Source organism: Cariama cristata, unplaced genomic scaffold, assembly GCF_000690535.1.
Source record: "Cariama cristata isolate BGI_N322 unplaced genomic scaffold, ASM69053v1 scaffold8088, whole genome shotgun sequence".
Taxonomy (NCBI): Eukaryota; Metazoa; Chordata; class Aves; order Cariamiformes; family Cariamidae; genus Cariama; species Cariama cristata.
In genome coordinates this window covers 64,399-91,680 of record NW_009629388.1, presented here as the reverse complement: position 1 = coordinate 91,680, position 27,282 = coordinate 64,399, and the positions used below count along the sequence as shown (strand labels likewise).

General features: G+C 38.7%; 1 protein-coding gene across 1 annotated transcript; it reads left to right on the top strand.

The window, feature by feature from the left end:
* The first annotated feature begins 691 nt into the window (after positions 1–691).
* On the top strand, positions 692–20,477 carry LOC104165496 (protein shisa-9-like). The gene is made up of 3 exons (XM_009705143.1): positions 692–743; positions 1,712–1,867; positions 20,014–20,477. Exons 1-3 carry the CDS (start codon positions 692–694, stop codon positions 20,382–20,384), a joined length of 579 nt encoding a protein of 192 aa, XP_009703445.1. The 3' UTR covers positions 20,385–20,477.
* The last annotated feature ends 6,805 nt before the right edge of the window (positions 20,478–27,282 follow it).

Here is a 27,282-nt window from a genome sequence, read left to right as displayed (position 1 = left end):
TATATATTTTAAATAATATCAAAATGTTTCTCCTGATCTGACACAAGGTTTGCAAAAAATAAGTCCAACTTCAGTTTTCATTTGTTTGGTAAAAGAAAGAAAATGACTTACTGAAAAATGCTTTTGATATGGGAGAATAATTTCTCAATCAGGTCTACCTCCTATCTACAACCAGTTTGTTCCCTATTAACAACCAGTAACAGCAAGAAGAATCATACTGTTATTAGATGGTAGCACTTCTACCATTTTTCTTGAGTTGCCTCAAGGTGCCCTCACAACATGTTTGTATGTGTATGTGGTAGGAGGACGTGATGACACTGCTCTGCAGAGGCAAGGGCAGTGGCAGTCTCAGTCTGAACAGCAGAGACTGCAGCAGGCAGCAGTGATGGTGAAGAAGAAAGTTAGAAAATGCCTTAGCTTTCCTTTTCTCTCCCAGCACTAAATTTGTTAACTGACTTCAGAGCTCCTTCTCATGCACTCGGCTTCATTAATGAGCTGTGGAAAGCCTTAAAATCCTGGTAAACTGCAGGGATATTTGGCTCCTGCCAGATCTTGTAGGCACTTGGGGGGTGGTCCACTCACTCCATCGCAACAAGTCTTCTTTCCCCTAACTGCCCAGCTTGCTTTCTACATGATCATAAGCCTGTACTTGATGCTGTGGGAGTTACTATATTGTCACCAGTTCAGCACCATGGTATCATTGCAGAAGAAAAATGCACTCATCTGTGATTTCAGAAGCCATGGTAAGGTTCTAGGATTGACAATCAGCTCCAAATATCTCAAAATAAACAGCCTGGAGAAAGACTCGGGAAAAAAGATATGCTGACCATGTTGAAATCTGTTGAAATTAAGGTTTCCAAATTGAGTGCAGCATACAATTCTGACCAAACTTTTTAGAGGCTGGAATCAAACAGTAAAAACAACTAATTATGGTATAGCTTAGAAAGAAAAGTATCCAGGCTGTATTCTCTACTATAAAGGAACAAATCAACTCCAGAGTGGATATGGGGTGAGCGCTGGTATAAAACTGTATGTAAGCAGTAATTAGCTCCTGCTTTTAGGTATGGCTGCTACAGAAAACGTTATCTTTGTATGATATTGTGATGCCTACTGTCACGAAAAAGAAGAAAACATAAGGACAAACTGTGAGCTTTGAAGAAACTACCTAACGATAGTCATGAGCCAAAATTGCACATTCTGCACTGTGGGGCATGTCTACAGAACACAACATAATGCTGTGCAAATAACCAAGCCAGTTTTGGTATTAAAAGCAGTGAAACTGCATATATGCAGCAGCCTGCCTGAGGCAATTTAAATTAGCCTGGCTATTTATCTGCACAGAGTGATACTACCTGCCCTGTATTCAAGTTACCTTGGAATAAACTTCACCTTTTGGTTTGTATCCTAATGCTGCAGGAATTTTAGTCTTTTTGTTGGTGTTCAATTTTTTTGAAAACCTCTTTTTTTGTCCAAGGATCTTTTTTACACAAAAGTTAGCATGTATTGCTACAATCATTCGTCAGCCTTTAATCATGCCATTAACTGTTTGAAGTACAGGTTTGCTGTACTCAAACTCCCACTTCATAGTAAATAGTGTTTTGTTGCATTAAATCTCATGACATATCCTGTCTGATCTGTACTGGATAATGATGTTAAAACCTTAACACTGATTTATTTTTTTCTTAATGCTTGTCGATTTTCTTTAATGCAGATCCACCAGCGATGAATAATGTCATGCCAACATCTCCCCTCCTTCCTCAGATGGCACATCAACATTCATATCCCAGCCTGGGACAGATCACAAACCCATATGAGCAACAGCCCCCAGGCAAAGAGCTTAACAAGTACGCCTCTCTAAAAGCAGTCGGTAAGTAAGCAACGTGATGCATGACTTCTCCTTTAGATCAGTATGTTGCATTTGCTGTTATCAGCTGACATTCTGCTTCAAAGTTAAAAACAAAGTCTTGCTCATCTGGACTACTTCATGATAGAATTTCGTATACAGTATCATGTTGGAAATGCATGTAAAAATTACTAGGGGGAGTACAATTAGTGATAAGAAAATTACATCCAAGAATTGGTGATCATATGCACGTGACAAAAACACACCATAGCTACCGTACACCATTTTTCAGCAAGTTTCAACTATGTTGTGTGCACAGTGTTCAACCCTAGTTCTTTATGCCCTGAATATGCCTACCTGTGCATTTCGGTATATATTTTCCATACCTATCTGCACAATGAGAGAGAAAAACATCCAGTATGTTGCAAATTTAAAGGATATAATTTCGATACCTGCTAAATACTTCCAAAAAGAGACAGTACTTGTACACTTACAAAGAGCGTTCACATGCCGAATGTGCATTAGTAGATCACTGGAGGAATATTCTAAGGCCTTATGATTTCAAACAACTAGTGCATCATAAAGCTCCTAATAAAGATCCCAGTGGTGGCTATTTTCTGTGACTGATTAATATAATACACTGTTATTTTAAGCAAATGGAGGAACATCCTCAAAGAAACAGTTGTGGGGAGGGAAAAGGACAGTAGTGGTTAAAGATTTCAATGTAATTTTCCTATTGGAAGCATAAGTTGATGATACTTTTCAGAGGCTGGGATGTCTATCCATAGCTTCTCACTAACTTTTGCTTAGCTTACACGTATGGATGTTAACATCATTTCCTCATGAATTTAGAGCAGTATCACACTGCTTCTTTCCAGACAGAGCTATTTAGCTCAGAAAAACAGCAGAACAGTTGAGAACATTGTGATTTAAGAATCTAGTGTTCACCATGCCAGAAAAATTCTCATCACAAACTGACATTCCTTTATCTGAACTTCAGGGTAACAGACCTCTAACAAAATGTACATTGAAGTCCCATCTCAAATAGTTTAGCTTTGCTTTAGCTTGCCGTTTTTGTTTCTCACAAGTGGCATTTTTAAATTTGTTTATAAAAGACAAGAGTTAATAGCTTTCTGCTGAATTTTGAATACAGACACTGTAGCCTTACAATTCCTTCTTCAAAAGGTGATACTGTGTAATGATGTGGTGACTATCACAGATTTATGCACTGATACCAGGCTTCTTTTTCAGATATCAATTTAGGTCAAGACAATCAACAAAGCTAAAAGGTACTTAAGCATAACAAAATGAGAGATGAAACACTCAAAAGAATCTTCTCTCATCTGCCCAAGAGCCACTGAATATACTTGGGTTTTAAAACTATTAAATTAGAACTTAAATATTTCTTGGGTGTCTGAGTACAAGTTTTTAATGCAGCTAGATTATAACCATACAGTTAAACCAACCTTGAAAGATTGTGCACTTCAGCTCCAGAAGTTGTATAATGCCTCTCAGAATCTTAAACTAAATTAAACATAACTTTCAGGGACATTTTCTTCCAGGAGGATTGCACCATCTTCCTGTGCTTTTCCCCTGTCCTTCCTATCCCCTGTCTCTTTTTTTCCCCCTGTAAATCTACGGTCTCAGACCACATTAGCCAAGTTTTAGATTCAGGTGAATTTTCACAAGAAAAGTACAAAAGTGCTGCATTGTTATCCAAACTTTTCAGAAGAAAACAATAGAGATTTTGAAATTGTTATGCATTCACACCTTCTGTCTGGGTGTATAGAGCAAGAGTTCAATACGCTCAGTTTTTAACCACTTTCAGACTCTCAAGGCCATGATCCCTCGGAAGAGGTACCTCTTGAGTACATCCCAAGATCACAAAGAGGTTTTGCCATCATGCCAGCCAGGCCTGGGTTTGTGAGCACACTGACATCAGGCTAGCCAGACCATACGTTGCAGAGTTCATATCGGTCTTATGAGAGCTCTGAGAGGAAATAGCAACTGGCCTACATCAGGCCCACTAATATAAATTTAACCTGACAACATCTTTTGAACAAATAGACATAGACTGAGTTCACCCTGGCCTGGTATTCATGTCACAGGGCGATGGCATTTTTCATATGCTAACATTCAGAGTCGCATTTACTGATTCCCATAGCAGGTTAACGAATGCGTGTAGTCCATTTCCCTTTGCATTCATTGATAGTGGCTTGAGGGTGGATTCATTTGCCACAACAGAGATTTAATAAAGGATGCGTACTGTATTTCTCCATGCATTTGAAGCAACTCGTATTCATTTAAGTGCCTCTTACTCTGCATGATCCCATTGTTGGAGTGTAGTCCGCTGTGCTTAATTCTCTTCTTTAATGGGAGGTAGGGGTGGAGGAAGAGGCATTCCTATTGCTTTGTAGCAACTGTAGCTATAGTACATTAATATCACTCATCATAATGTGGTCATAAGTGGTAAGAAGTTTAGATAACTGAAAAAGTGATGCTTTACCAGAGGCAGTATTAAATTAATTTCCACACAGCTGTTTTCTTATGAACTACAGATGTCCTAAAAATTTGGTTGTCTAATTTTAGAAGTGAGCTACTCATCCCTCAGTGACTGGCTGCTGTGAAAATTCTGTTCATAGAAAAGTAGCAAGTCACAGTAATCTCTGTTCTGGATCGTGTTCAGACCTGCATTAAATTCAGTACCTAAGACTCAAGAGCTTGTGAAAACAAGACACAACAGAGCCATAGCTACTAATTTGCATTGTGTTACTGAATGAGAATGACCAATACCTTGGTAGTGAGGCTAAGTTGATCCCTAGGAAGGTATTTTAAAGCTACACCCTAGACTCCAAATCATATAGCTTAGCAGAGTGCAGTTTGAAGTTAAACTATTCATGCATGTATGCAATGCAACGTGTGCATTGCAGAGTGTCTGATTCAGCACAACGAGAGAGAAGAAAGTTGAAAAGGCTAATGTGGATGTATTTTATTCAAAAAGCAAAATATTTTTTATGTGAACCAGTTCAAACTGCACAGCCAAACCCTTACACACTCAATGGAAGAGGATATTTTCCTCATTTCTTGTTAGGAATTTCTTTATTCGTTGCAGCCTCCAGAATTCCTTAAGTACTGACCAGTGGCTACTGCCCAAATTCACCTTTTCCTCTTACTGTCTGCTGGTACTTACATCTCTGAATAATGCAAGGACATTCTGTCCCTATCTTATATTCTCAGTTGAGTGCCTGGAGTACAACAAGGTAACAGTGAGTTGAGATTTACTTACTGCTTTCCTCACTGCACCAGAATTTTACTCTTCTCCTACCTTAACACATACACCACCAGGGAATAATCAGCAGAAGGTAGAGGACTCCTCGGAAACAAGATAGAGCAACACGCACTTCCTGAAAGAACAGATAAGCAATCCATCTCCTAGCACCTCTAGCCTATCTGTCTGACTGATAGGTGCACTCTGTTCATCCATTATTTGTCCATTTTTGAGCCAGAAGATCTTTCTTCAAGAGTGCCAAATCTGTCCCACCAAAGCATGTCAGAGAGAAAAGGGTTAACAAAGCTCTAAGATGAGTCCCACCAAAAGTGGTCACTGAATGTTTGTGTGGCAATAATACATCCAGTGTTTAGATATTTCAATTTTTTGGTCACCTGAGATGACATGATCCTGTTTTCCTTCCATGCTTTTGCAGTATTTGATTATTTATGTGAAAAGTGCAGAAAGAGGTTCTTCTGCATAAATTATTCTCATTTCCAGATCATCAACCATGTTTTCACTCCATGCTTAAATGGTTATCGCTCACTTAAGCAATCCTGACATGCCTAAAGTTACAAGTGGATAGAGATCTTGTATCTGAACACCTTCACAAAATTCAAGTCCCAGGACATACAAGGGTAGCTCATCACAAATTCTTATACACATCATTTGGAGACTCATTCAAAAAGCACGAACAATCCAACTTCAAATTCCACTCTGCTAAACTGTAAAAGTTGGAGTCCATCCTGTTGCTTAACAAGAGTCTCCTAGAGCTCAAATTGGCCTCACTACCCTGCGGTATTAATTATATTTATTCATTCACATTGTTCTGCGAGGCTGGCTCAGTAACAGTTGATTTTCTTTCATGAGTTTCAGGGAGTGCAAAGTGACTAACTTTCTTTAGAGCTTCTTGCAAAAATTAAAAAACATCCCAAACCCGACTTCCTAAAGCGCTGCAGGACTGGGAGAAAGATCATTCTGCTGATGGAGAGGTACACAGACATATATATAAAAACTGAGAATACAAGTATTTCTACAGGTTAACACAATTTTATATTTCTTTCATAAATTTTCTTCTTCCCCTTTCTCACACACACATACACACACAAACCTTTGAGGAACTGACTGTGCATGACTTAAGAAGAGATAATTCAGACAGTGTAAATTGGCTGAATTGCTCCCCTCCCCACCCCCCCAAAAAAAGCCCCAAACCAAACCCAACAAACCAACAGACAGAATTCCTCCCTGAAACTCGGACCCAGAAAGCCTTCAGTGATGCTGGGAGTTGTAGTCTCCTGTGCAATGAAATCAGATCTAACTGACTGGATACAGTGAGACTGGAAGGAGAATATAATTGGCAGCAGACTCACCATCGCATCTCTGTGTCTACAGCTCCCAGCACTTCTTGAAGCTTCACAGTTCTTTGATCCCAAAGGAAATAGTGCTCCAGCTCTGCTTGCAGCTGCAGAACTCCAAACTGAGGTTCTGCAAATATGACACTCAAAGAATAGATATCTCCTGTTTAGGTCACTGTTACTACACAGAAAATATTGTGGCCGCAATTGTGCCAATACACAAGGCAACCTCTCCTTCAAAAAGGAGAAAAATGTCCAGTTTGTTTGTCTTTTTCATCTACACACATAGAAAGATCCAAAGGGGAAGATCACCGTAAGGTGTTATCTTTGAACCATCATCCTATCTGATGTGAAATTTGGTGGTGCCTTCTCTTAAGCTTCAGATCTTCAATTTGCATAGAAATGATTGTAACTCCATGCTGATAAAAGATCTGTCTTATGAGAAAAGAAGTGACTTCATAACTGCCTCCTAAGAATCTGACACCTATCTCACCAGGAGATGAGATTCTGTACCATTCCCTATAGTTCGTTGTGCTCTGGGCTGGAAAGAAATACTGTAATTGGAAAAATGGGAACACACAACAGGGAAGAAGGCCTGGCCATGCCTTCACAGGGGTTGATACAGTCCACTTTTAGAAAAAGTATAGCTACAGAATTATTGGACACTGTTTGTGCTACTTTACTTTCCTATATGAACCACACTGTTACACTGATAGGTAAATAATCATGTTTCTTTGGAAGGCTTAAAAAGGAATTGTGCTTTCATTTCAAAGAGTAAAGAAATTTTCAGCTACCACTTCCAAAAGCAGTTGCACAAAAATGGATTAAAAAAATCTGGGACATGTAGCTCCCTGGATTTAACATCACGAAAACAGACAGGGAAGTACAGATCAATGCATCATTTGTCATATCCAGAGGGTGATTCAGTTAATGATTTCATATATCTAAAGGTATGTTCAGTGTCATGGATAATGCTAGATTAGGCAATCTGCCTGATTCAACACTGGAACTACACATCTGTCTCAAAGAAGTATGACATAAAAGCTTGGTATCTTTTTATTATTATTATTATTTACTTAGCCCAGTGTGGCTGGAGAATTTGAAGCTTTTGAGTGTTCATTTGTTAAGGAAGTCTTCATACTTTAATCCTTGCTTCTTCTTCAGGCACGGGAGAAAAGCCACGAAGCACTCAGTAGCAAGCCTGACCTTACCAACCTCCCTGCTAGCACTGTTCCCTCAGCCTTCCCATTTCCCAACTTGATGAAGTACCAGTTTCGCTTGTTCCACCTATGTCTTCTGCCGAGACCTCCCCTAAGCTTCACATCCTGCCCAGTGTGTGCAGACTTTCAAGACCTTTTCTTGCTTCCACTAAATCATTTAATGGTTTTCTCCATTATTTATCAAATTGGCTTCTGATATCTACAGGCACTCTGTCACAGATAAATAAAAAATGCTTGGGGAGTCTTGATCAAAATATTTTGCTATTTTATCATGCAGCACACTCATTTCTTCTACCAGTGAGCTAGATGTATTTTAATTATAAGTATGTTTTTTGTGCAAAGCCTCAGTATCTTGAGCAAGATCATCTGCATTGCTGACATTCTTTTACAGCCTTTTAAAGAAACAACATTTTACTATAAAATCTGTAGAGCGATATTCTTTCTGAGGCTGGGGAATTCTGCTGTAAGTAATCAGACATTGAAGGGCCATTGCCTATGCCATCCTTTAGCAAATAACCAGAGCTGTGAAAAGGTAACTTTCATGCTGACAATATTCAAATATAAATCAGGTTATAATGATTGATCCAGGATTTTTTCTTTTTAAAACTCAAAAGGTGAAAATGAAAAGTAGCTTTTTAAGGAAGGGCTTTGATTTAAATTTTCGCAAGAACTGACCAAAGAATAAAGGAATGAAGCCAGAGAATACAATTCTGAAATCCCACTACAATCAATATGCTTAATTCAGGAATAAATTTAGGAATTTTGGGTTTGGGAAGCAAACTCAGTGAGAAACAGACTTCAATTCCTATACTCATACTTTATTTCCCGTAGTTCTACTGATTCACATTTGGGCTATTTTTGTATGAAAGTATTACTTCTTCAAGTACATCAGAACCTGCCTCCATGCAGACAGAGCTTTAAACTATTTCATTCAAGTCTGTTGCATTTATGATGTTTGTGACATGAACACTCAGGTTTGGCTTGGTAGTTTTAAGCAGTTATGAGGATTACTTTGTTGCAAGTCAAGTTTACTTAAGTAAAGAAATAATACTTTTGGGGGGTTCTAACCAAATTAAAAAACTTAAAAGCTCTAATACTCTTCAGCTTTGTATACGGATATATGTCAACAGGAGTAGTGTGATGTTCTTCAGAACTACCCATGAATACCAATGAAGACTAGTAAGACAACTGATAGGAATGAATCCCTTATTAGCAATATAATATAAATAGCAGCAGTTATCTGTCTGCTATTTTGGTTCTGCAAAGGATGTTCTAAAGACAGAAAATGTGTCTAAGAGAGAAATTACACAGATAAAAGCCACAGAGATCATTGCTTTACTCCTACACATTCATACTATAATAACAAAGGGCTTGAGGCATGGAGGGAGGAAGAGCAATAACATGATTTGTAATGCACACAGTTATTTTTTCCAAAAGTCCTTCCCCTGACAGCTTATTTGAAGAAGGGTAAGAGGAAAAGAGGAGTTGGGGAAAAAAAAATCTGGTATGTAGTAGCTATGATACTACAGCATCAAAAAAGTCACCATGAAAATATCAGTCTGTCCCATCCTAATGATAATACTAAGTACAATAGGTAATTTTTATAGTAGGAAAGTTTGCAAAGCTTTCTAGGCTGCTGAAGGTGCTCTTGCGAAAAGTTCACCTTCCCTTGCAAGGGACTGGCCACAGTGGGGGAGGAAGACCTGCAGCTCAGCGCTGTTGGTTCTTATTTTCACAAGTGATGATTATGATTGCAATTCCTGGGAAAAAAGGTAGAGGTGGGAGCTGAACACTCCGGTATGGCAGAAGTCCTGTGTGTGCGCACTAGTAAACATTGACTGAAGTGAGCTTCATTACTGATTCTTCCTTGACTGTCTGTCAGTCACAAATGCTTTTGCTTTATGTGAAGGCTACTCAGAAGGTTCTGTTCACAGAGCAGGCATTAGCTCTGCTTTGCTTTTGAGTTTGCCCAATCTGTATGAAATTCTTATGAAACTGATTTTCTTCTGACAGTGCAAATTTGGCAGTTGGCAGGGAACGCTATTTCTTTCCAGTTTGACACACATCTCTGGTTTGGAAACCTCTGAAAATTATGCATAAGACTTTAATAATACAAATGCCACGCAGTCTAATAGGAGGGAGGCAGGAAGAGAAGGAAAGAAGAAAAAAACAGAACTGAATGTGTGCAAGTACAGCTATAGAATTACTTCCTAATTTTTTTTTTTTGCTTGCTTAATAACTTTCTCTTAAAAGGATTCCTTCTGGCAAAAAGAACAGAAAAAGATAACTTTCTAATAGAAACAACTTATGCCACAGGCTCCTGGTTTCAGCTGGGATAGAGTTAATTTTCTGCTTAGTAGCTGGTACAGTGTGTTCTGGATTTAGTGTGAGAATACTGTTGATAACACACTGATGTTTTAGTTGTGCTGAGCAGTGCTCACACAGAGTCAAGGACTTTCCAGTTTCCAGTGCTCTGTCAGCCAGGAGGTGCACAAGAAGCTGGGAGGGAGCACAGCCAGGACAGCTGACCCCAACCGGCCAAAGGGAGGTTCCATGCCATAGAATGGCATGGCCAGTATAGAAACTGGGGGAGTTGGCTGGGAGGGGCCGATTGCTGCTCAAGGATCGATCGCTGCTTGAATATCGGTCAGTGGGTGGTGGGCAATTGCATTGTGCATCACTTGGCTTTTCCTGGGTTTTATTCTTTTGTTATATTCCTTTTCATTACAATTATTATTATTGTCATCATATTTTATTATTATTGTTAGTATTATATTTTAGTTTATTGTAGTTATTAAACTGTTCTTGTGTCAATCCACAGAGTTTTACTTTTTATTGGGAGGGGGAGGAGTGAGCAAATGCCTGGCTGCATGGTGTTTGGTTGCTGGCTAGGGTTAAACAATGACACACAGCTAATTCTGGGGGGGGGCGTGGGGGGTGGAATCAACTTCAATCCAGAATGATTGCTAAAAATTCTTTAAAATTATAGCAATTAAGAAACAGATCAAATAAAAATAACTCCTGCAAAAAATAGTTATTACATCACTGGGACTTTTTTTAATTTAACCAGTACAATTCAAAAAGTCTTTAGGTCTCACTCTGTATTCAGAAACAATAGAGTAAATCTAGTATGACATTCAGATATATGTTTAAGAGTTATAGCCAGTAGCATACTAAAAGAAACAAAGACATCTAATACAAAGTGTTAAATCTGAAAATGAAATTCAGTACACAGAAAAATGCCAACAGCGATGTGTGAAAAAAATGAAATCAGGTTCATGCTAAGAACAGTTATTACAAGTAAATGTGGTCAGAAATATAATAGCTTTTTCAGTCAATGTTAAATAAGATAAATTGACACCTTAAGGAAAAACAAACACATGTTTTTAGGTGCTGAATCACATTGCAGAACACTGAAATTTTTTCCGAGGTGACCCACATACTATTCAGTGTGCAGCCTGCCAGGACAGTCCACCTGGCTTGCGGTCCACTCCCAGGAGCAAGGCACACTACTGTGGCTGTGTGCAGACTACTGGAATTACTCTGACCACAGTAGCAGGGCCTGTTATTGCACGTGACTGCACAGTTTTTCTGCAAAGGTACAATGAAGTAGTGCTCCTGGAATAGTTAGGAAGTCCTGCCCTTAAACAAACTGAAGGTCCTCACCAAACAAAAAGGTTACAAACAATCTCATATTATTGTTGATGTATGAAAGAAAGCATTGCTGCAAACTTTTGACACAATCAGATTTGTCCTAACTGATTTGCTTGAGAAGCATTAAAAACTATCCACTGAAAAAGCAAGCAAGATTACTGAAGGAAGAAATGGAAGAAGCCTGTTAAGCAAATCTCCTAAGTGTTAACCTCCTTGGCTTTGGACAGCATTTTCAGAAAGCAAGCCAAACCCTCATTTCCTATAATCAGTTTATGCTGCAATCATGCTTTATTCAGAAGTTAAGCATGACAGCATGACTCCTTAGATAGTTTCTATTTCACAAGGGAAGTTTTCTTACCATGTATAAGGTTTCCAATAAAACACAAACTGATAAATATGCCTAAAACAAAACGAAATAAACATTTCACAGTAGAACTTTTCATATTTGTTTGCCACTGTAGATGCCACGAAAGGACAGGAGCTTAGAGGCCTTTAGGAAAAAAAAATATGAGAAAAGAGATTTACAGTTACAGGACAGTCACTGGCTGCATTTTCAAAGAAAATCAGAGATTTGAATACATAATTCTCTTCTTTTACAATTTCATCCATTGGTTCAAGAATAGAACTGGCAATCTTATTTCCATCTCAAGTTTATCATTCATTGCACGATACTGAACCAGCAATTTAGCATCTTGATGCTTGAATTTAAAATGTTAAATCACTTGTGGATATAACAAAGTAGTCTGATCTTTGTCTATCTGCATGCAACAGATTTCAGGTTGTTTCTAGGCTGACAGAACCTATTGATTCTGGCAAATCAGGAAAGCTCTGTTTTTCTCACACTGGTTAGAGACAAGTATTCTGCATGTCATTGGTCTCTACATTAGGTACAATGTGTGTGCGTCTGGAGCATTTTGACCAAAACCAAATCATGATATCACTGCAGCACTTCGCAAAACTGAATCAGAAATATTACAATATTATACTATGTAAATCAATGCAGGCAAGTATACAAAGCCCAACTGGAAAAGTTGTTTTACATGTCCAAGAAGAAACCTGCCTAAACTTACACAGTAAATAAATGTTTGTAAAAAGAAAAAGAAAAAACAGACTTTGCAGGGCTGTGTTTTTTTGGCATGTTGTCAGAAGACGAGTGCTTCTGCTCACAGACATGTGGCTACTCTTGTGTTCCAGGGAACTGTAACCCTGTACACAAGGTACCACACATGATGTCTGATGCCTGAGGAGTTAATCAAATTCTGTCCCAGCGTTCCCAGCCAAGCAGCAGCCTTCACTGCCTGTAGTGGATAAAGAGAACATTGCTGAGACTGGAGGCTCTACTTACCAAGTCTAATTAGATTCCTATTCTAAACCCTTCCTAATGCATTTCAAAACCTAGAAATATTCTGGTCTCTTCAGCCTTTCAGAAACTGCCATGAAAATAATTGATAGAAGAGAAGAAATGTTTGGACCTACATATTTATGTCTTAGTATGTCTCATATCATGAAAGCAGAATTTTCTTTCACTAGGAAAAAAAAAAATCCAGTCTTGTGTCTGGAGGTGGACAAACTCCTTTCAAACAATGTCTGCAGAAGAAAAGGTTGAAACGGTGTACCTTTTCAAGCTTGATCTCTCTCCAGATCACTATAAGAAATTAGTGAATAGATAAAGTGGCAAACAAGATGAATAACACAGAGTCACAAAAAGTAGGTTCTACCAAAATTATGACAGTAATTTATGAGTGGTTCTATGCATTATGTTTTTTTCTTTACCTCTATCAGTAACAGGGAACAAAAATCCTGAGAAAGAATCCACAGACATAAAATATTATCTTCCTTTTCTCAATGTCTAAAATAAAGGCAAACTGCTATTAAAACTTTTGGGGGTAGAAGGCAAATATTTAGGACAGAAATCAATGCATCACAGGCTACAGGCTGAATTCTGCATTCTCCAAGCTCAATACAAGAACGGAGAACAAGGGATGCAAAAATGATTTTAAATGGCCTTGGCCCTTTCTTAGAATTTACTATGGTTTAAAATTGCCCCAACTTATACACAGCCACTCCAGCGCTCATGAGATGAGAACAGCTAGTGATGAATGACGAAGTAGCTACATTCCGTCCTCTTGGCCACACACAGATCTACTATATCATCCTACCCGCTGCTGGCACTATATGAACAGAATCATGTCTACCTGCAACATCTAGCTGTATTCTGCTTTCCAACAGACTTCATGCTACACAAAGCAAATTCTTCTATGCTCCATGATGCTTGGTGAACCCCTTCATACAAAAGACAAGTCATTTGCTGTTTATTTTACTGGACGGAACACACTTTTCAGTAAATTTATTGGATCCAATTCATATCTGGGGACAGTTAATATGAACAGTCCATGTTAGTTTTTTCCCTCATCCAAGAAAAAACTTGTGCTAGTGCAGAAATGTTACTTCTTTGATTTTCAGATGAATTCCTGCAAAAACTCTCACACAGAGTTGGCTTGTATCTTGGAAGCCTTTGAACATATTGTCTTAGATGCCAGCTTAGAAAAGCAAATGAATAAGCAATCACACATTCAGACAGGATCAAAACCAACACCACCAAAGGCAGCATCCTAGTATTTCCCTGGGCAAAATTCTCTTGTTGTCTTTGAGCCAGGATTCATTACCCTTTTGTCTTTCCTTGAGTTTTCACTTTTATTACTTAGAGAGAGAAACGTAAGGTTCCTATAGCTTCAGGTAACTACACTAATGTCTCGGCAAAGTCATGGCTGTAGAAGCAAAGCCTTGTTATAAACTGTTAAGTATTACATATGGATAGCTTTATTGTTACACAGAAAACATCTACAAATACACAGTTAGTGTATTCTAGCTGTTATCTGGTGCAGCCCTGTAGTCATTTCATTGATATCCTGTCCCCCAGCACTTTCCATTGGCTTGCTTTCTGTATCTCTAGCCCTAAATTGGAAATACAGCCTCTTTGTGGCTAGAATAAAGCTCTGCGTCTCACAAAGTAGTTCCTAAAATATGTTCAGGTAAAAACTAATTCTGTGAAACATCCGAGAAACAGGGTTCCCTATATATTTTTGTATCTTCTGACTGTGACAGCAAGCCCTCACTGAGGCTTTTTTTTTTTTTTTTTTCTAAAATGTCTTTAGAGCTTTTTTAAGGGCTCACTCCTTTGTGGATTCTCCTGTCTCACTTCAGAGGTTTCTTCCCACTCCTAGGTGCTTACTTTCACAAAAGCTGTAAGACATAATTGTCTTTCAGGATTCTATACTTCTCCCATAGCTATAAGAAATGATGCAAGAATTCAGAGCCATTTTATGGACCCACAAAGATAAGAGGATTGTCAATGAGGAAAAAAGTAAAAAATAACTGCTTCAGAATTACCCGAGACATCCTTCTATAGCTGTACTTTCTACACAGAAATACTTGTAATTGCAATATTTTACAAGAGAAAGAAAGCATTGCACAATGCTAATGCATGTTAACACAACTCTTCAGGACAAAAGTGGTTGTCAGCCACCTTGAAGACTACTTAACTTAGGGAGCAGAACAATATCACGTAGCTTTACGGCCACCTCTCAGCATAGATCACATACACTCAAATCAGCACACTGAGAAATTCTGGTCCTATTACAGCCACAAGGATTTTTGCCACCAGTTTTCAAGAAAACACGTTTTCATCCATGGTATTTACTCTGTGACTGACTCACTGGTTTACATGTTTCTGTTATATAACTGTGGATTATGAAGAAATATGTGAAACTTGCAAGTCTGGTCATGGCCAATCATCAACCAGTGAAAGAACAAAGCTTGTCTCTGTCAGTGACAGATTTAGGCAGAATTGTGAAACTTGAATCAAAACATACCATCAAAAGCGCATTCCTTTCTGGCCACCTCACCTAAATGAGCCTAAACTCACTGAAGGTTTCCTAGGCATTCCCATGACCTTGCTATCCCAAGCAGCTGGGTACCCATCTTTCAAAACCTTAATTCAAGGAATAAGGCAAGGGTCCCAATGGGAGATATTTGACACTCATACTGGCAAAGTCAAGACCAAAACAAAACAGACAGTTGTGGTCACTTTCTTTAAGGTATCATTGGATTCAGATAAGAGTGAGGAGTGGAGAGATCCACCTTTTAGATGACAAGCTCATGGTTGTACAACTGCTCCAACTGAGCGGGATTTAAATCTACGTTCCCTACCCAGCAAGGTGCATTCCAGCTTCTGCTAGGATGGTCCCTACCCAGATTCACATCCTGACAAACTTGTGCTGTGGAGCAGAAGAAAATTGGAGATTTATTAGTCTAGAAAGACAAAGGAAGAGAAAGCATCTCTTTAGCTTAATAGTTAAGGTACTCAGCGGGGAGTAAGAAGTCCTGCTTTTGATCCTTACACCATTTCTATATTTTTTCAGTTATTCATTTCATGCACAGCTGGAACAAAAGCCCAAGTTCTCCCCTCTCCCAGGCACATGCTTTAGGCTGGGAAAAAATTCATATTTCAACATTTTTTCCAGATGAACAGCTACAACAGTAACTAAATTTGTGGGTGCATTACCTTAAAGGAGCAAAAACCTTACAACAATATTGAAACTGAGAACATTTTTATAATTAGCTGCCAAGGCTGGAGGGGGGGAACACAAAGATTAACACTCTGAATTAAAGCCCTTCTTTTACTATTGTTCATTTGGCAATTTGCAATTCTAAGTCCTTACTCCTTTTGCAAACATGACAGTGATATCTTTAAATCCTGTTTTACTGATTTATATGCAGAAGCCAATGCAAAAGGCACTTCTATAGCACCTTTCATCTGAAAACTCAGTGTACTCTACAAATAGCAATTCAACTTCATAACACTTAACTACCTCCTCCAATGTGTTAACAGCTTATTTTACAGCTGGTGAAACCAAGGCAAGGGAAGTTGAGTCATGTACCCAAGGTCACATAATAAATCCATCCTGTAACTCCAAAATGTCTTTCTGCATCTTTAAAGTCCACAAAATATTTATAGGGGCTGGTTAAGAAGAAAAAATGAACTTCCTGAGATACACAGTTGATTTTTAAAGTAGGATACTATAAATACGCTTTTCTTGATAAAAGAAAAGCATATTGGTTGTTACAGAACCATGCTCAATATTACCCTTCTGAATCTTTTCTGCTCTGAAAATCTGAAGTAAAAAACCCCCTGTCTCTGCACTAGACTAGCATCAGGTCACCTACACTGGGGCATGGCACACTGGTATTATAAAACCTATAATCTAGTCACTATGCAAGAATGAGGACTGCTTCAAGACTTGCCAAAAGCCCTTTTGAACAACTGAACAATTTGCTTTTATCAATGCTTTTTTTGCTACATATTTGCTACAACGGTATTTTTCCCCACCCAATTCTGGTACACGTGCCTATGTGTAAGCCTGCGTGTGCATGCTGAAAGAAAACTGTTTTAAAGAGGTTAAAACATTAGATAAAGAGGTTGGCTTTCACTGTTAGCATTTAACTCCTAGGCATACATAAGAAATTCTCAGGCAAACCCCTGCAAACCATTATTTGATCAGCACAAATATGAACAGCAGCTCTCCCACACTGTCACACAAAACGCATGCCAATCAGCCATTCGTCATATGTTTGCCAGCTTTCTGCTTGACTTTGCTGACGAGGATTTACAGATCAAAGCCTGGTCTGTTCTCTTCAAGCCCAGTTTCCAGATAACAGTTGAGAAGTCCCTAGAAAGTGACCATGGACTAAATTAGTTAAAGCAACTTTAATGTAACCATATTTACAGAATTAATCATTTCACTTTCTGTATGATCTTTCATAAGAAACAGATTCGAAAATTTTATGTATAACATGGCATAAACAAGACCAAAATCAATCTCACAGATGCAATCCTTGTGAGGCTGATTTCTTCCTTGCTTAGTTTTTACAGCGGGGGTGTTGTTTATATGCAACAGTAATACAATTCACTCTTCTGTAAGGACATCAGTCTTGATGTGTTTGCAGATCTGACTAACATATCTAATGTCTGACAAAATTCAGAGACTTGGGACTATTGCTGGCAGTGGGAAAAGGTGTGAGAGAGAAAAAATAAAAAGAAGCTAAGGAAGTAGCTTGAGCTTGTTGTGGTCTTTTTCATTCAGCCATACAAAAGAGAAAAATGGCACGAAAAATCAGGCAACACAAATGTCTGCAATTTTTGGTCATTATTTAGATAACTGCATTGCCACTGATGTTTTCCTAAACAGAAGTCATTATTTACCTTGTAATTGATCATCAAAGATCTTGGTTATATAAGAGAAATTGCTGCAGCTTAACTAAGATAAAAGTACAATTTTTTACCCTATCCTTACATGAGATTAGCCTAGTTTTTAATTTTTCTATGCAAATTAAACCAATTTAAATGTGAAATACACAGATAAATGTATCTATATTAGGAGCTGGACATAATTAACTACATCGACTTTAAATTACATAAGCTAGTGTGACTTTTCATATACACACAAGGTCTAAGTCACAAGATACAGAGGCTCGTTCCCCTAACCAACTGACTTGCAATGCCTTTGATATAAACGTTTATACAAATAAATACTCATGTGGATATTCACAATGCCTTTTCTGCAACTATTTTTCTCCATTATTGATAACAGATTAGTGAGAAATTAGCAATACAGACTGCATTTCCCTCCTGGTTTTATCCAACTTGTATATAATAGTATTTTGTGGCATTCAGTGAATATTAACAAATTAAAAAGACAAGACACATTTAGAACTGGAAAAAGCTCCTCCAAGGAGAAATAAGTACAACTGCTTGATTATCCAGATTATAGATCTCTAAATGAAACAACTCACCCCAAAATCAAAGCAGAACTTAGCAGGTTCTCTTTGTAACACATTACAGGTCTATCAGCAATTGCAACTGCACATCCTGTACTGAAATCAGAATAGGCCATTATCTACATTCTATGACTTGTCTAAAACTGAAGACACCTGTGTGCTATAGAAAAGCATTCATTCATCGATTAAGAGACAAATGGAGATGGGTAAAACATACAAAGCCTAATTTTCCAGCACAGACAAGAGAAATTTCAGTTCATCGAAGAGGAAACACCTTTTTAATGACAAAATTAAGGATTTAAGAGAAAAGTCCAGTCACACAGCCATCATACAAAAAAGGTCACGAGACAATAAGCAGCAACTGCTTTTGGCAATATTCCTCCCTGTTGAGGGGCCAGGACAAGAGGGATGCAGAACTGAAGCCTGCTCTTGAAGATTAATGTGGTGCTCATGGGAACGTCACCACCTTGCATAAAGATCCAGTTCAGAACTAGAGAAAAGGAGAAAATTCAGAGTGCAACAAAAGCCTCCTAGGAGCAGTGCTGAGAGAGAAAAAGAGGGAAAATAAACAAAAACAGTGCAGGGAATTAAAAACCTACTCATCATGAAGGCAAGAGGAGCTGAGCTGTACGGACAGCTACATGCACAAGACTTCTACAGAGAAGTCTTAAATGGCATAGCTTCAAGGAAAATGGATGGATCTAGCCAAAGCACAGCAATAGTCAAATCCAGGCTGACACAATCATATATTCAAAGCACACCACTGCTGATTAACACACCACCGTGTTAGCTGATCTACATATTTGGCAGTTTCTTAAATAAAAATCTAGATTTTTGAAGGGGGTAAATAAACCCTCTTGACATAAAAGGCAAGATCTTAAAAAATGAAATTCAGTTAAGCTCCCCTTAAACCCCTGACACTCAGCCTCAAAACTGAAATGAGTTGCTGGACTGCTGCAGAATGCCTTTAGGTTTCTGGGCATGGTTCATACTTTTAAGCAAGGTCAAATAAATGCCAGCAATAACAAAAAACTTGAGCAAAAGCATGCACTGGAAGACACTTGCCTAGGAAACGGCAGAGGGCAAAATCTTAATTTGAGAACTGCAACACGGTATTTGTTGGATGGGCTATTACTGTACTTCTTGGTGGCACTGGCCTCAGAAAATTACATCAAAACCTGGAATTTAGGACTTTCACCATCTGTAAAATCACGGGGTAAATACCTAACCTTCAGCAACCCAAAGTATTTTCAGCTCCATAAAACATTAGTGACCTTCCAACCACCTAGCAGAACAGATCCCATTCTTCATTTTGCCCTAAGGCATTATTCAACAGAAGTGGTTTCACCTCATACACCATTGCACCTTACAACTGGCTTGGTTAAACATCCACATGACACTTTGCATTTTAAGGGCTGTGCACTCATACAACAGGGCATCCCAAGATGTCCCAGTATTTCCAAGAAAATCTGTATACTTCTGAACGCTTCCTAAACTTCCTATGCTATGTGAGATGAGCAGTGGTAAGATTCGTAGGACCTGTCCCTATAATGTAAATATCAGCACAACCTGAGTGATTTAGGGCAGGGAAAATCTTTTGTTAAAGGGTAACAGGGTTTTTGTCTGCATATATGAAAAGCCTAGCATAACGACATCTGATAGTATACTACAGAGAGAAAATAAGGGGTGGGAAGTGGCATGGATATGTCCTACAGATGTACCTGCAACTGTATCTGGTCCACAGATACAGTTGTGCATGACCTACAGTAAACTGTGTAACATTTTTCTTGTATCCAACTGATTTTTCTGTCCCTTTCCCCTTTTAAATCCAAATAGCTGACAAAGTCAACGATGACTTCTACACCAAACGCCGACATCTTGCAGAACTGGCTGCCAAGGGGAGCCTGCCGCTCCATCCAGTGCGCCTAGATGAAGACAGAGCTTACACGATCGACAGTAGCCTAACCAAACAGAATGGGCAGAAATCCAAAATCACAAAGATCCACACACACCCATTAGGTTACAATTCCCACTACAAGACCTGGGATCCCAACGACCAGTCTCTTAGACGGCAAGCATACACAAACAAGGGGAAGCACGGTATGCCAGACCCAACGTTAAGCGACCCACTGACAACCCGGAGCCAGCATTATTTGGGCCCACAGCCATACTTCATAACTAACAGCAAGACAGAAGTAACTGTTTGAGTTGGTTTTCCTTTTTTTTTTTTTTAATGCAATCCTTTAAAAACCACACACAAATATACACACAACACAAACACTCAACTGAAAGGCAAAAAATAAATTTTAAAATGTAAAATAAAAAAAAAGGAAACAGAAGGAAGGAAGGAACTTTCATTGGGACACTTGGTATCCAGCCAACTGTAGGCCGAAGAGTGGGTTAATACCATTCAGCAATACACACTGAAGGTTGAATTATAAACTCCATTTGTATTTCACAATGGAACACAAACCCTTGTGACTAAATTTTTTTACTTGAAACTAAAATCCATGATGACAAGTAGCACAATCTAGAGAAACATTATGTCTGCTTAAATATTTACACTATATTCCTGCCTTGAGACGGAGGAAGAGAGTGACAACAATATACTGTAATATATTATTTCAGAGAGGAATTTTGTATAAAACCTATTAATAATCACTAGACCTGTGAAAAGCCAAGAGCAAACTTCTTGGTACAACCCCTAACATCTATTATTGTACTTTCACACCATCCTATAGAAAGCGCAAAAAATATATATACAATAAGGGACAAAGACTTTTCCACAAGGAATTTATGAAGACTGTTATGATTAAGAGCATATGGGACCTTTCTAGCTGGTAGAGAATTCTGCAGGATGATAACAAACAGCAGAAGATTTTATTTCAGTTTACTTTGTTTGATTTGAAATTTTTGGGAACCTCCAAAATAAGAAGAGACATATCATATGACACAGAAAGCTGCTGGGGGAAAAAGGGCATCAGAATATTCCCTCTCAGTCCTCCTGTTTTTGGGCAGATGGTAACAATTCTCAATTTGCAGACTGTCGGGACTTCTTCTTCACCTAAATGTTTTGCCTATCTTCAACTGCTTCAGACTGAAATTAAGCGTGGGTGGTGCCTTTACTGTATTACTATTGTTCAATGACAGTCTTGTTTCTCAAAGTGACCCCTCTGTTCCTTTAAGCTATTTCCTCATGTTTTGCTAAAGATGACAAGGGTTCTGCCCTGCCCTGCCTCCTCTATTTGTCCTGAAGGGAAACTGGACTCCATTTCCATGCAGTGGTTGCAGAGTCACGACTATTTAGTTAGCCCCTCCATTTTCCCAATTTAAACTTTTTTCCCTCTAGTCTCTCATTTTGTATTTGTTTTTAGCCATGGTAGTTCTTTGTAGTTCAACTAAGTGTTATATGGTATATTGTCTCTATCGTTTGGCTTTCTATAGTGGCGTTCCCTCTTGGTGGACTATTTGGTGGAAGAGACTAACGGATTAGCCTCAAACGCCAAAGAGATCTGGGTTTAAACCAAACAAACAATTGGACTCGTGGTCTTGGCTGTAGTTCTGATGAGCAGGATGCCTTGTTCATGTGAGCAAAACTGCTCTTGAACTGGGCGCTGGTAACAGACTCGCAGTCTTGGGTCTGTAAAGGCTTCAGCACATCCACAGAGATAAACAGAGTTGGGATGGAATGGCGGTGCTGCAACAACCTGATGGCAGGCAACACACTCAGTCTTTCAACTTAAATTTTTGCCCTTCCCCCAAAACAAGTCATTTGGCTAAATCCTAACTAGCTATCTTACTACAGTTGCGTTCTCACCAGCTGTCAGTTCTTCTGGAGATTAGTTTTGGAACAGTATGCAGGGAGAAGTGACAACTGTTATGTTGTAAGAAGAATTGGAAGTGGCATTTCTTACTGCACTCAACTGACTGGCAGTGCTTCTTCTTAGTCAAAGATGCAAGGGCTAAGAATTTGAAATGTGGTTAAATGGAGAGATCATTTTTTTTAGCTATATTGAGATTGATTTGCATCCTGAGAGCACTGGCATCTCTCCATAAGCATGCTGCTAAATTGTATGATCATATGTTTTAAGACTATCAGAAGTGGACAAAGCCCACGGGACAAATACTTTGCACACAACCCAGATTCTCCACTATCTTAGTTTTATTCCTTTAATCTTTATTGCCTTCACAACTGGCTGACTTAATTTGACCCTTTATGGAATGTTGCTGTTAATCCATATGCTTTAGATACACATTACAGCTGCACTCTAATTCACACAGGTTTCGTGTAACTTGAGCATATTTTATGTGGAAATATTTTAGTAACTATATGTTCTGTAAGTAAACCCGTGTTAATACTTGTTAACTACAGAGTTTATGATACCAATAATACTTCCTACAATAAAATGTTTGTTTGTTTTTTAAGAATGTTTATTTGTAAACATATGTATTCACTATATTAATATGAATTTCTTACCTGGCAATAAAACTGATTCTATGTGAATCCAACTTGCTGGCTCATTCCTAAACTTGTATCATTGGGCCAATTTTTGAGTATTAACGGAGCTTCTGGAGCCTCTCACTGCAGCCAGTGGAGTTTGTCTCAGCACAAATGATGATTTGACTCTGCCATTGGTAGTCTTGTGAATAAGAGGTTCTTTGGAAAGCAGCTGCATGTTGTATGTGTTACATATGTGCAATGCCTGTTACACGCAACGTAACATAATACACACAAGGCACACAAGCCTTGCAAAGCTCCATGTATTCTGTAAGCCTCCAAGCACCACACACAGCTTGTATCACTTGATCAGTTAATTACAGTTTTGAGGAAACAAAAAAACGTAAGCATGCACAGGGCCAGATTTTGGTTCTCATGAATATGTGGGAGTTTTGCAATAGGCTTCAGCCACATCCCAGGATTGGAACTACCCAGTAAGAAAAGATGACACACTGGTGTATATGGCTTCAAAATTTTTATATACTCGTTACAGAAAAACCTGCATGCAATGTCTGTGTACCAAGTCTGCTGGAAGAGAAAGTCCTTTACAGGCTTTTACTACTGCCAATGGCTTGTAAACCTGACAATTAACAGAACCTCAGAAAGAGAGAAGTGTTTGGGTAGCTTCTTTGCTTTGCTGCAATGGTATCGGATGAATTCCAGAAGAAGAATCAGGATACCTAGCTTCAGAATCAGCTTAGTGCATGACTTGGTGCAAATTCTTTAGACAATTTATGATTCCTAGGAAGCCATGACACATTATCAGAGGGAAAACATCCATTCAGAAGTGGCTGGAGTTAGCCATTTTAAACAGCAGAAAAGTCTCATTTTCACTATATGCCTCTATGGATGCAATGAAATAGTCCATAGAAGCCCCACTTCTGGTTACAGGAGCATTTCCCTACCTCAGGCACAACTACAGAAAGAACCCCATCCTGCCTGGGGGCTCAGGAGAGACGTATGGAGTGTGGTCAGAGTGCCAGAAAAATTCTGGGCAGCCCTGCGACCCAGAGGGAAGCCTGGGGAGCCCAGTGGAATACAAGCCTAACCTACGGTAGACACAACTTACTGTTACAGCTCCACCAACAACCCATCTAATTCACAGGTTGTTTCTATCAGCAAATTCCTAACTGGAATCACGGATAGCAAAAAGGACAACTGCTTCACTAGTAGAAGTGCCTCTGCATAGGCTGTCGTTCTTCAAGATATGTGAAATAAAAACCTTCAAAAAAAATCCCTGCATCTCATTTTGTGTCTCTGCGTGTTTTTTTCTCTTATGTTAGCCTGAACCTTTAGTCACCATGAGCAAGAACTGCACTGGGTTCCCATAAGCATTTCTTCCATAAGGCTCTTCAATATTAACACAGATGCACTGCACTACAAAAATATGTATTGCCAAGAAATGAAGATGATCCATATACAGAGCTACGGAGTCTAAAAGTCTAAATGTTATCTGTTTTAGACCCCTTTACCCTGGAAACATCTGTTCTCATGACTAAATCTGTTGAGCATGATCCTCAGCTTACACAAACTGAAGACATGGTGACTTACATAAATAGAGGTCTCATGACATTCCATACTACCTACGAAGTGTCTCAGACTTTAGATTTTAATAGATCTGGGAAAGGATTCATACTTTGCTCTGTTCTTTTAGAATGGTTATTGAATTTTGGGTACTAAATAAATAACCCTAGTCCACAAATCCCTTTTGCACACAATCCTGCACACTTTATTTAATTCTGGTCTCTATACTTGAATACACAAAGGACTTCCATTGTTAAATATAGTCTTTACTGTAATTATATCATCTTTCTATTTGGCACAGATAATTTTATTTTGCTAAAAACAGTTATGACAGGAAGCATTATTGTATTAGATTATATCATCTCATATATCACCAAGTGCTGACAACGTGAAAATAGGATGAGTACCACATTGGTAAAAAGCGAGCATTGTTATTTTTATGAATAGGAAAGTCTAACTATTGTGTCTATTGATTATATATGACTTCAGATAACTTTTGTCATTTATTTCAGCACTAATATAAAACATACATAGTAGTACAGATGCCATGTTAGTTTGGGTATGAAAGCTGTTTTTAGCCAAAAAAGGATTGAATGAAAGTCCTGTTCATTTCAAGTTATACATCAACTTGCTCTATGCATTGTTTCTGAAATACCATTACACGGTGAGTGAGAAGTAGCTTCCAGAATATATTCAAATCCCAATTAAAAAAAATTTTAAAACTATATTAGTTCAATAAGAAAGTTCTAAAGGGGTAAAACTATTACTAACACTGTTGGCTGTATTAAACATCAGGAACCACTCATAAAATTCCTGGTAACTAATCCTCTAGAAATGAGACTGTTTGGGAGAACAAAATCTGAGGTTTTCTAATTGTAGATGAAATTATCAATTTACCAGTGGTTTGGTAGAGATGTAGCATTTGATGGCATTATTCCAAAAGCCACCTGGAGTCAAGACACTGTCCTGGTTTACAAGATGTGCATTGTATTTACATTACATTTTATCAGGTTCTGACCATTCTGTCCAGCTGTCACCCACATGAAGAGGAGAGATGTACAAGATGATCCTTCATGCCATATTCTGCAGTTCCTGTTAGGTTGCCCATAGAAGAGCGCAGAAGTCTAACCTGACAGCTTGGGATTCAAACTCAAGCTTATTCTAGTGCTTGCCCAAGACATGAACAGTGTTTTCTCAACAACAGGCTTGATGTCAAGGATTGACATTGGAAGAGATGAAGAAAGAGACTGTGCAATGTGAATTTGTCACTGGCAGCTTGGGTTATTACTCACAGAGCACACGCCTTGTAGCACTTGTGCTCTGCTCTAGCAAACTGCACAATCAGCCCAGCTGGCTCTTCTGGTATACATTGTCTAGCATCATGTTTAGGAGGGCAATGGCAGATGAGTGTGACTAATGAGGCAAGATAAACTTCAACGTTTTATGCTAAACTACTAAATCAATTCATTTGAAAAATGTGACATAATAGCACACTAATCTCAGCCTACAGATGGGAAAAAAAGAGCCAGCAAATGCTATTACAGCTAAAACCCCAGGGGAAAACTTTCAATGTAAACACCAACATACAGCTCTAATTTGAAAAGTGGCTGTAAAAACAACTCTTGGAATTCATGCTTTAGAGATTTCCAGACTCAAATTTGCTCAGCCTGCAAGTAAGATGTGTCCTCATACCTGCCAACTCAATCTGGAACATGAGCATTAAACCAGGCCTTTCCTCCCCATCCAGCCACATTAATGAAAGTTAGGAACAAATTAGGATACTGGTTATATCCTATATCTGCACAAAAGCTGCTATCAGATGAATGTAGCTGACTGAAACTAGTAAACACTTCTGCAGAAGATGCACCATGAAGAATTTAACACACCTCATTCAGCTGTGCTGGCTCTTACCAAGTTAGCAAAACATAAGACAGACTTACTTGTCACCAGTGACAACAAACTATACTTTTTGTGTTTTTTTTAAAAAAAAAAAAATCAATCCTGACTCTAGTTCTGAGGATTCTTCCTATGTCAGAATCTACCAAATAAACAATGCCTGAACAGGCCAGGGCTCGCTGGATAGGCCCTCCTCATCCCAGGACCGTTCTTCTGGCAAGGTAACGGTGTTGTTTCAAAAGCAAGGTGTTCTCTTCAGTTTCATTTCATTTTTCACCTTCAGAGCTTAGGGTCCCTTTCTGGGAAGCAGAAGCTATGGACTCAAGCTTACCTGAGGCTGAGATATGTCCAGAACCCCAATCTATCACCACTGCTCTTGTTTCACATAAAAGAAAAGAATGAGCTGCTACTTGTACCTAAGTGGATGAAGCAATGTTATAGTAAGTCCGGTCCTTCATGGGTGCATGAAGAGCCTCTTTGTACCTATTTTTCTCTGCAGGTAACTTGAGGGCAATTTTGCATCCCAAAACAAAATCATTTTGCAAAATGCTTTGGGTTTTTTTTTTTTTTTTTTTAGTAAAGGTAGAATTCATTTTTCTGTCTACCCAGGGCTTTAACAATACACTCACACTGTTACACACACAGTTACACCTTGTCTAAGTGAGCACTAGCTTCCTTCCCTTAACAACTTCTGCGTTTAAATTGTAAGAGGCATCGCTGCTTGTTAATAGGGATTGATGTTGCACTGCCAGAGTTCATCTTCTGAACCTGCACACCAATTGTTGTGTGCATCTCTCACAATAAATAAGGCTGGGAGTACAATATGCTATCAACAGTGATGATTTCAAATCAAGAGAGAATGTCAGGCAGTACTGCTGCTCAATCTGAGTTTCAGCTATAAACTAGAACTGAAAAACAGGAATAATCACAAGCCTTTTCAGTGGTCATTGGTAGGGTTATTTTGTCAAGGAAACAAGTCCTATCAAGCAGCAGGTGCGTCAGTGGAGCCACTAATACTCCCTGAGCAGAAGCACGTTCTTCTTTTTACTGCATGCAGCTGTTGGCCTCATTTTCACTCTCTGGTATCTGAGCTTACACCAACATTTTAATCACAGTAGTTATTATTTGAGAGACTTTTGCCAATGTTGATGCATATAATTCCCCAAAAGTAATTGGTCTGCAAGGGA

What these genes read in the sequence shown, in the direction of transcription:
- LOC104165496 (XM_009705143.1), top strand. Translation starts at nt 692, where the DNA reads ATGGTATCATTGCAGAAGAAAAATGCACTCATCTGTGATTTCAGAAGC. An exon ending in CTGTGATTTCAGAAGCCATG is followed by an intron (nt 744 to 1,711) that starts GTAAGGTTCTAG and finishes TCTTTAATGCAG; the next exon opens with ATCCACCAGCGATGAATAAT. An exon ending in CGCCTCTCTAAAAGCAGTCG is followed by an intron (nt 1,868 to 20,013) that starts GTAAGTAAGCAA and finishes AAATCCAAATAG; the next exon opens with CTGACAAAGTCAACGATGAC.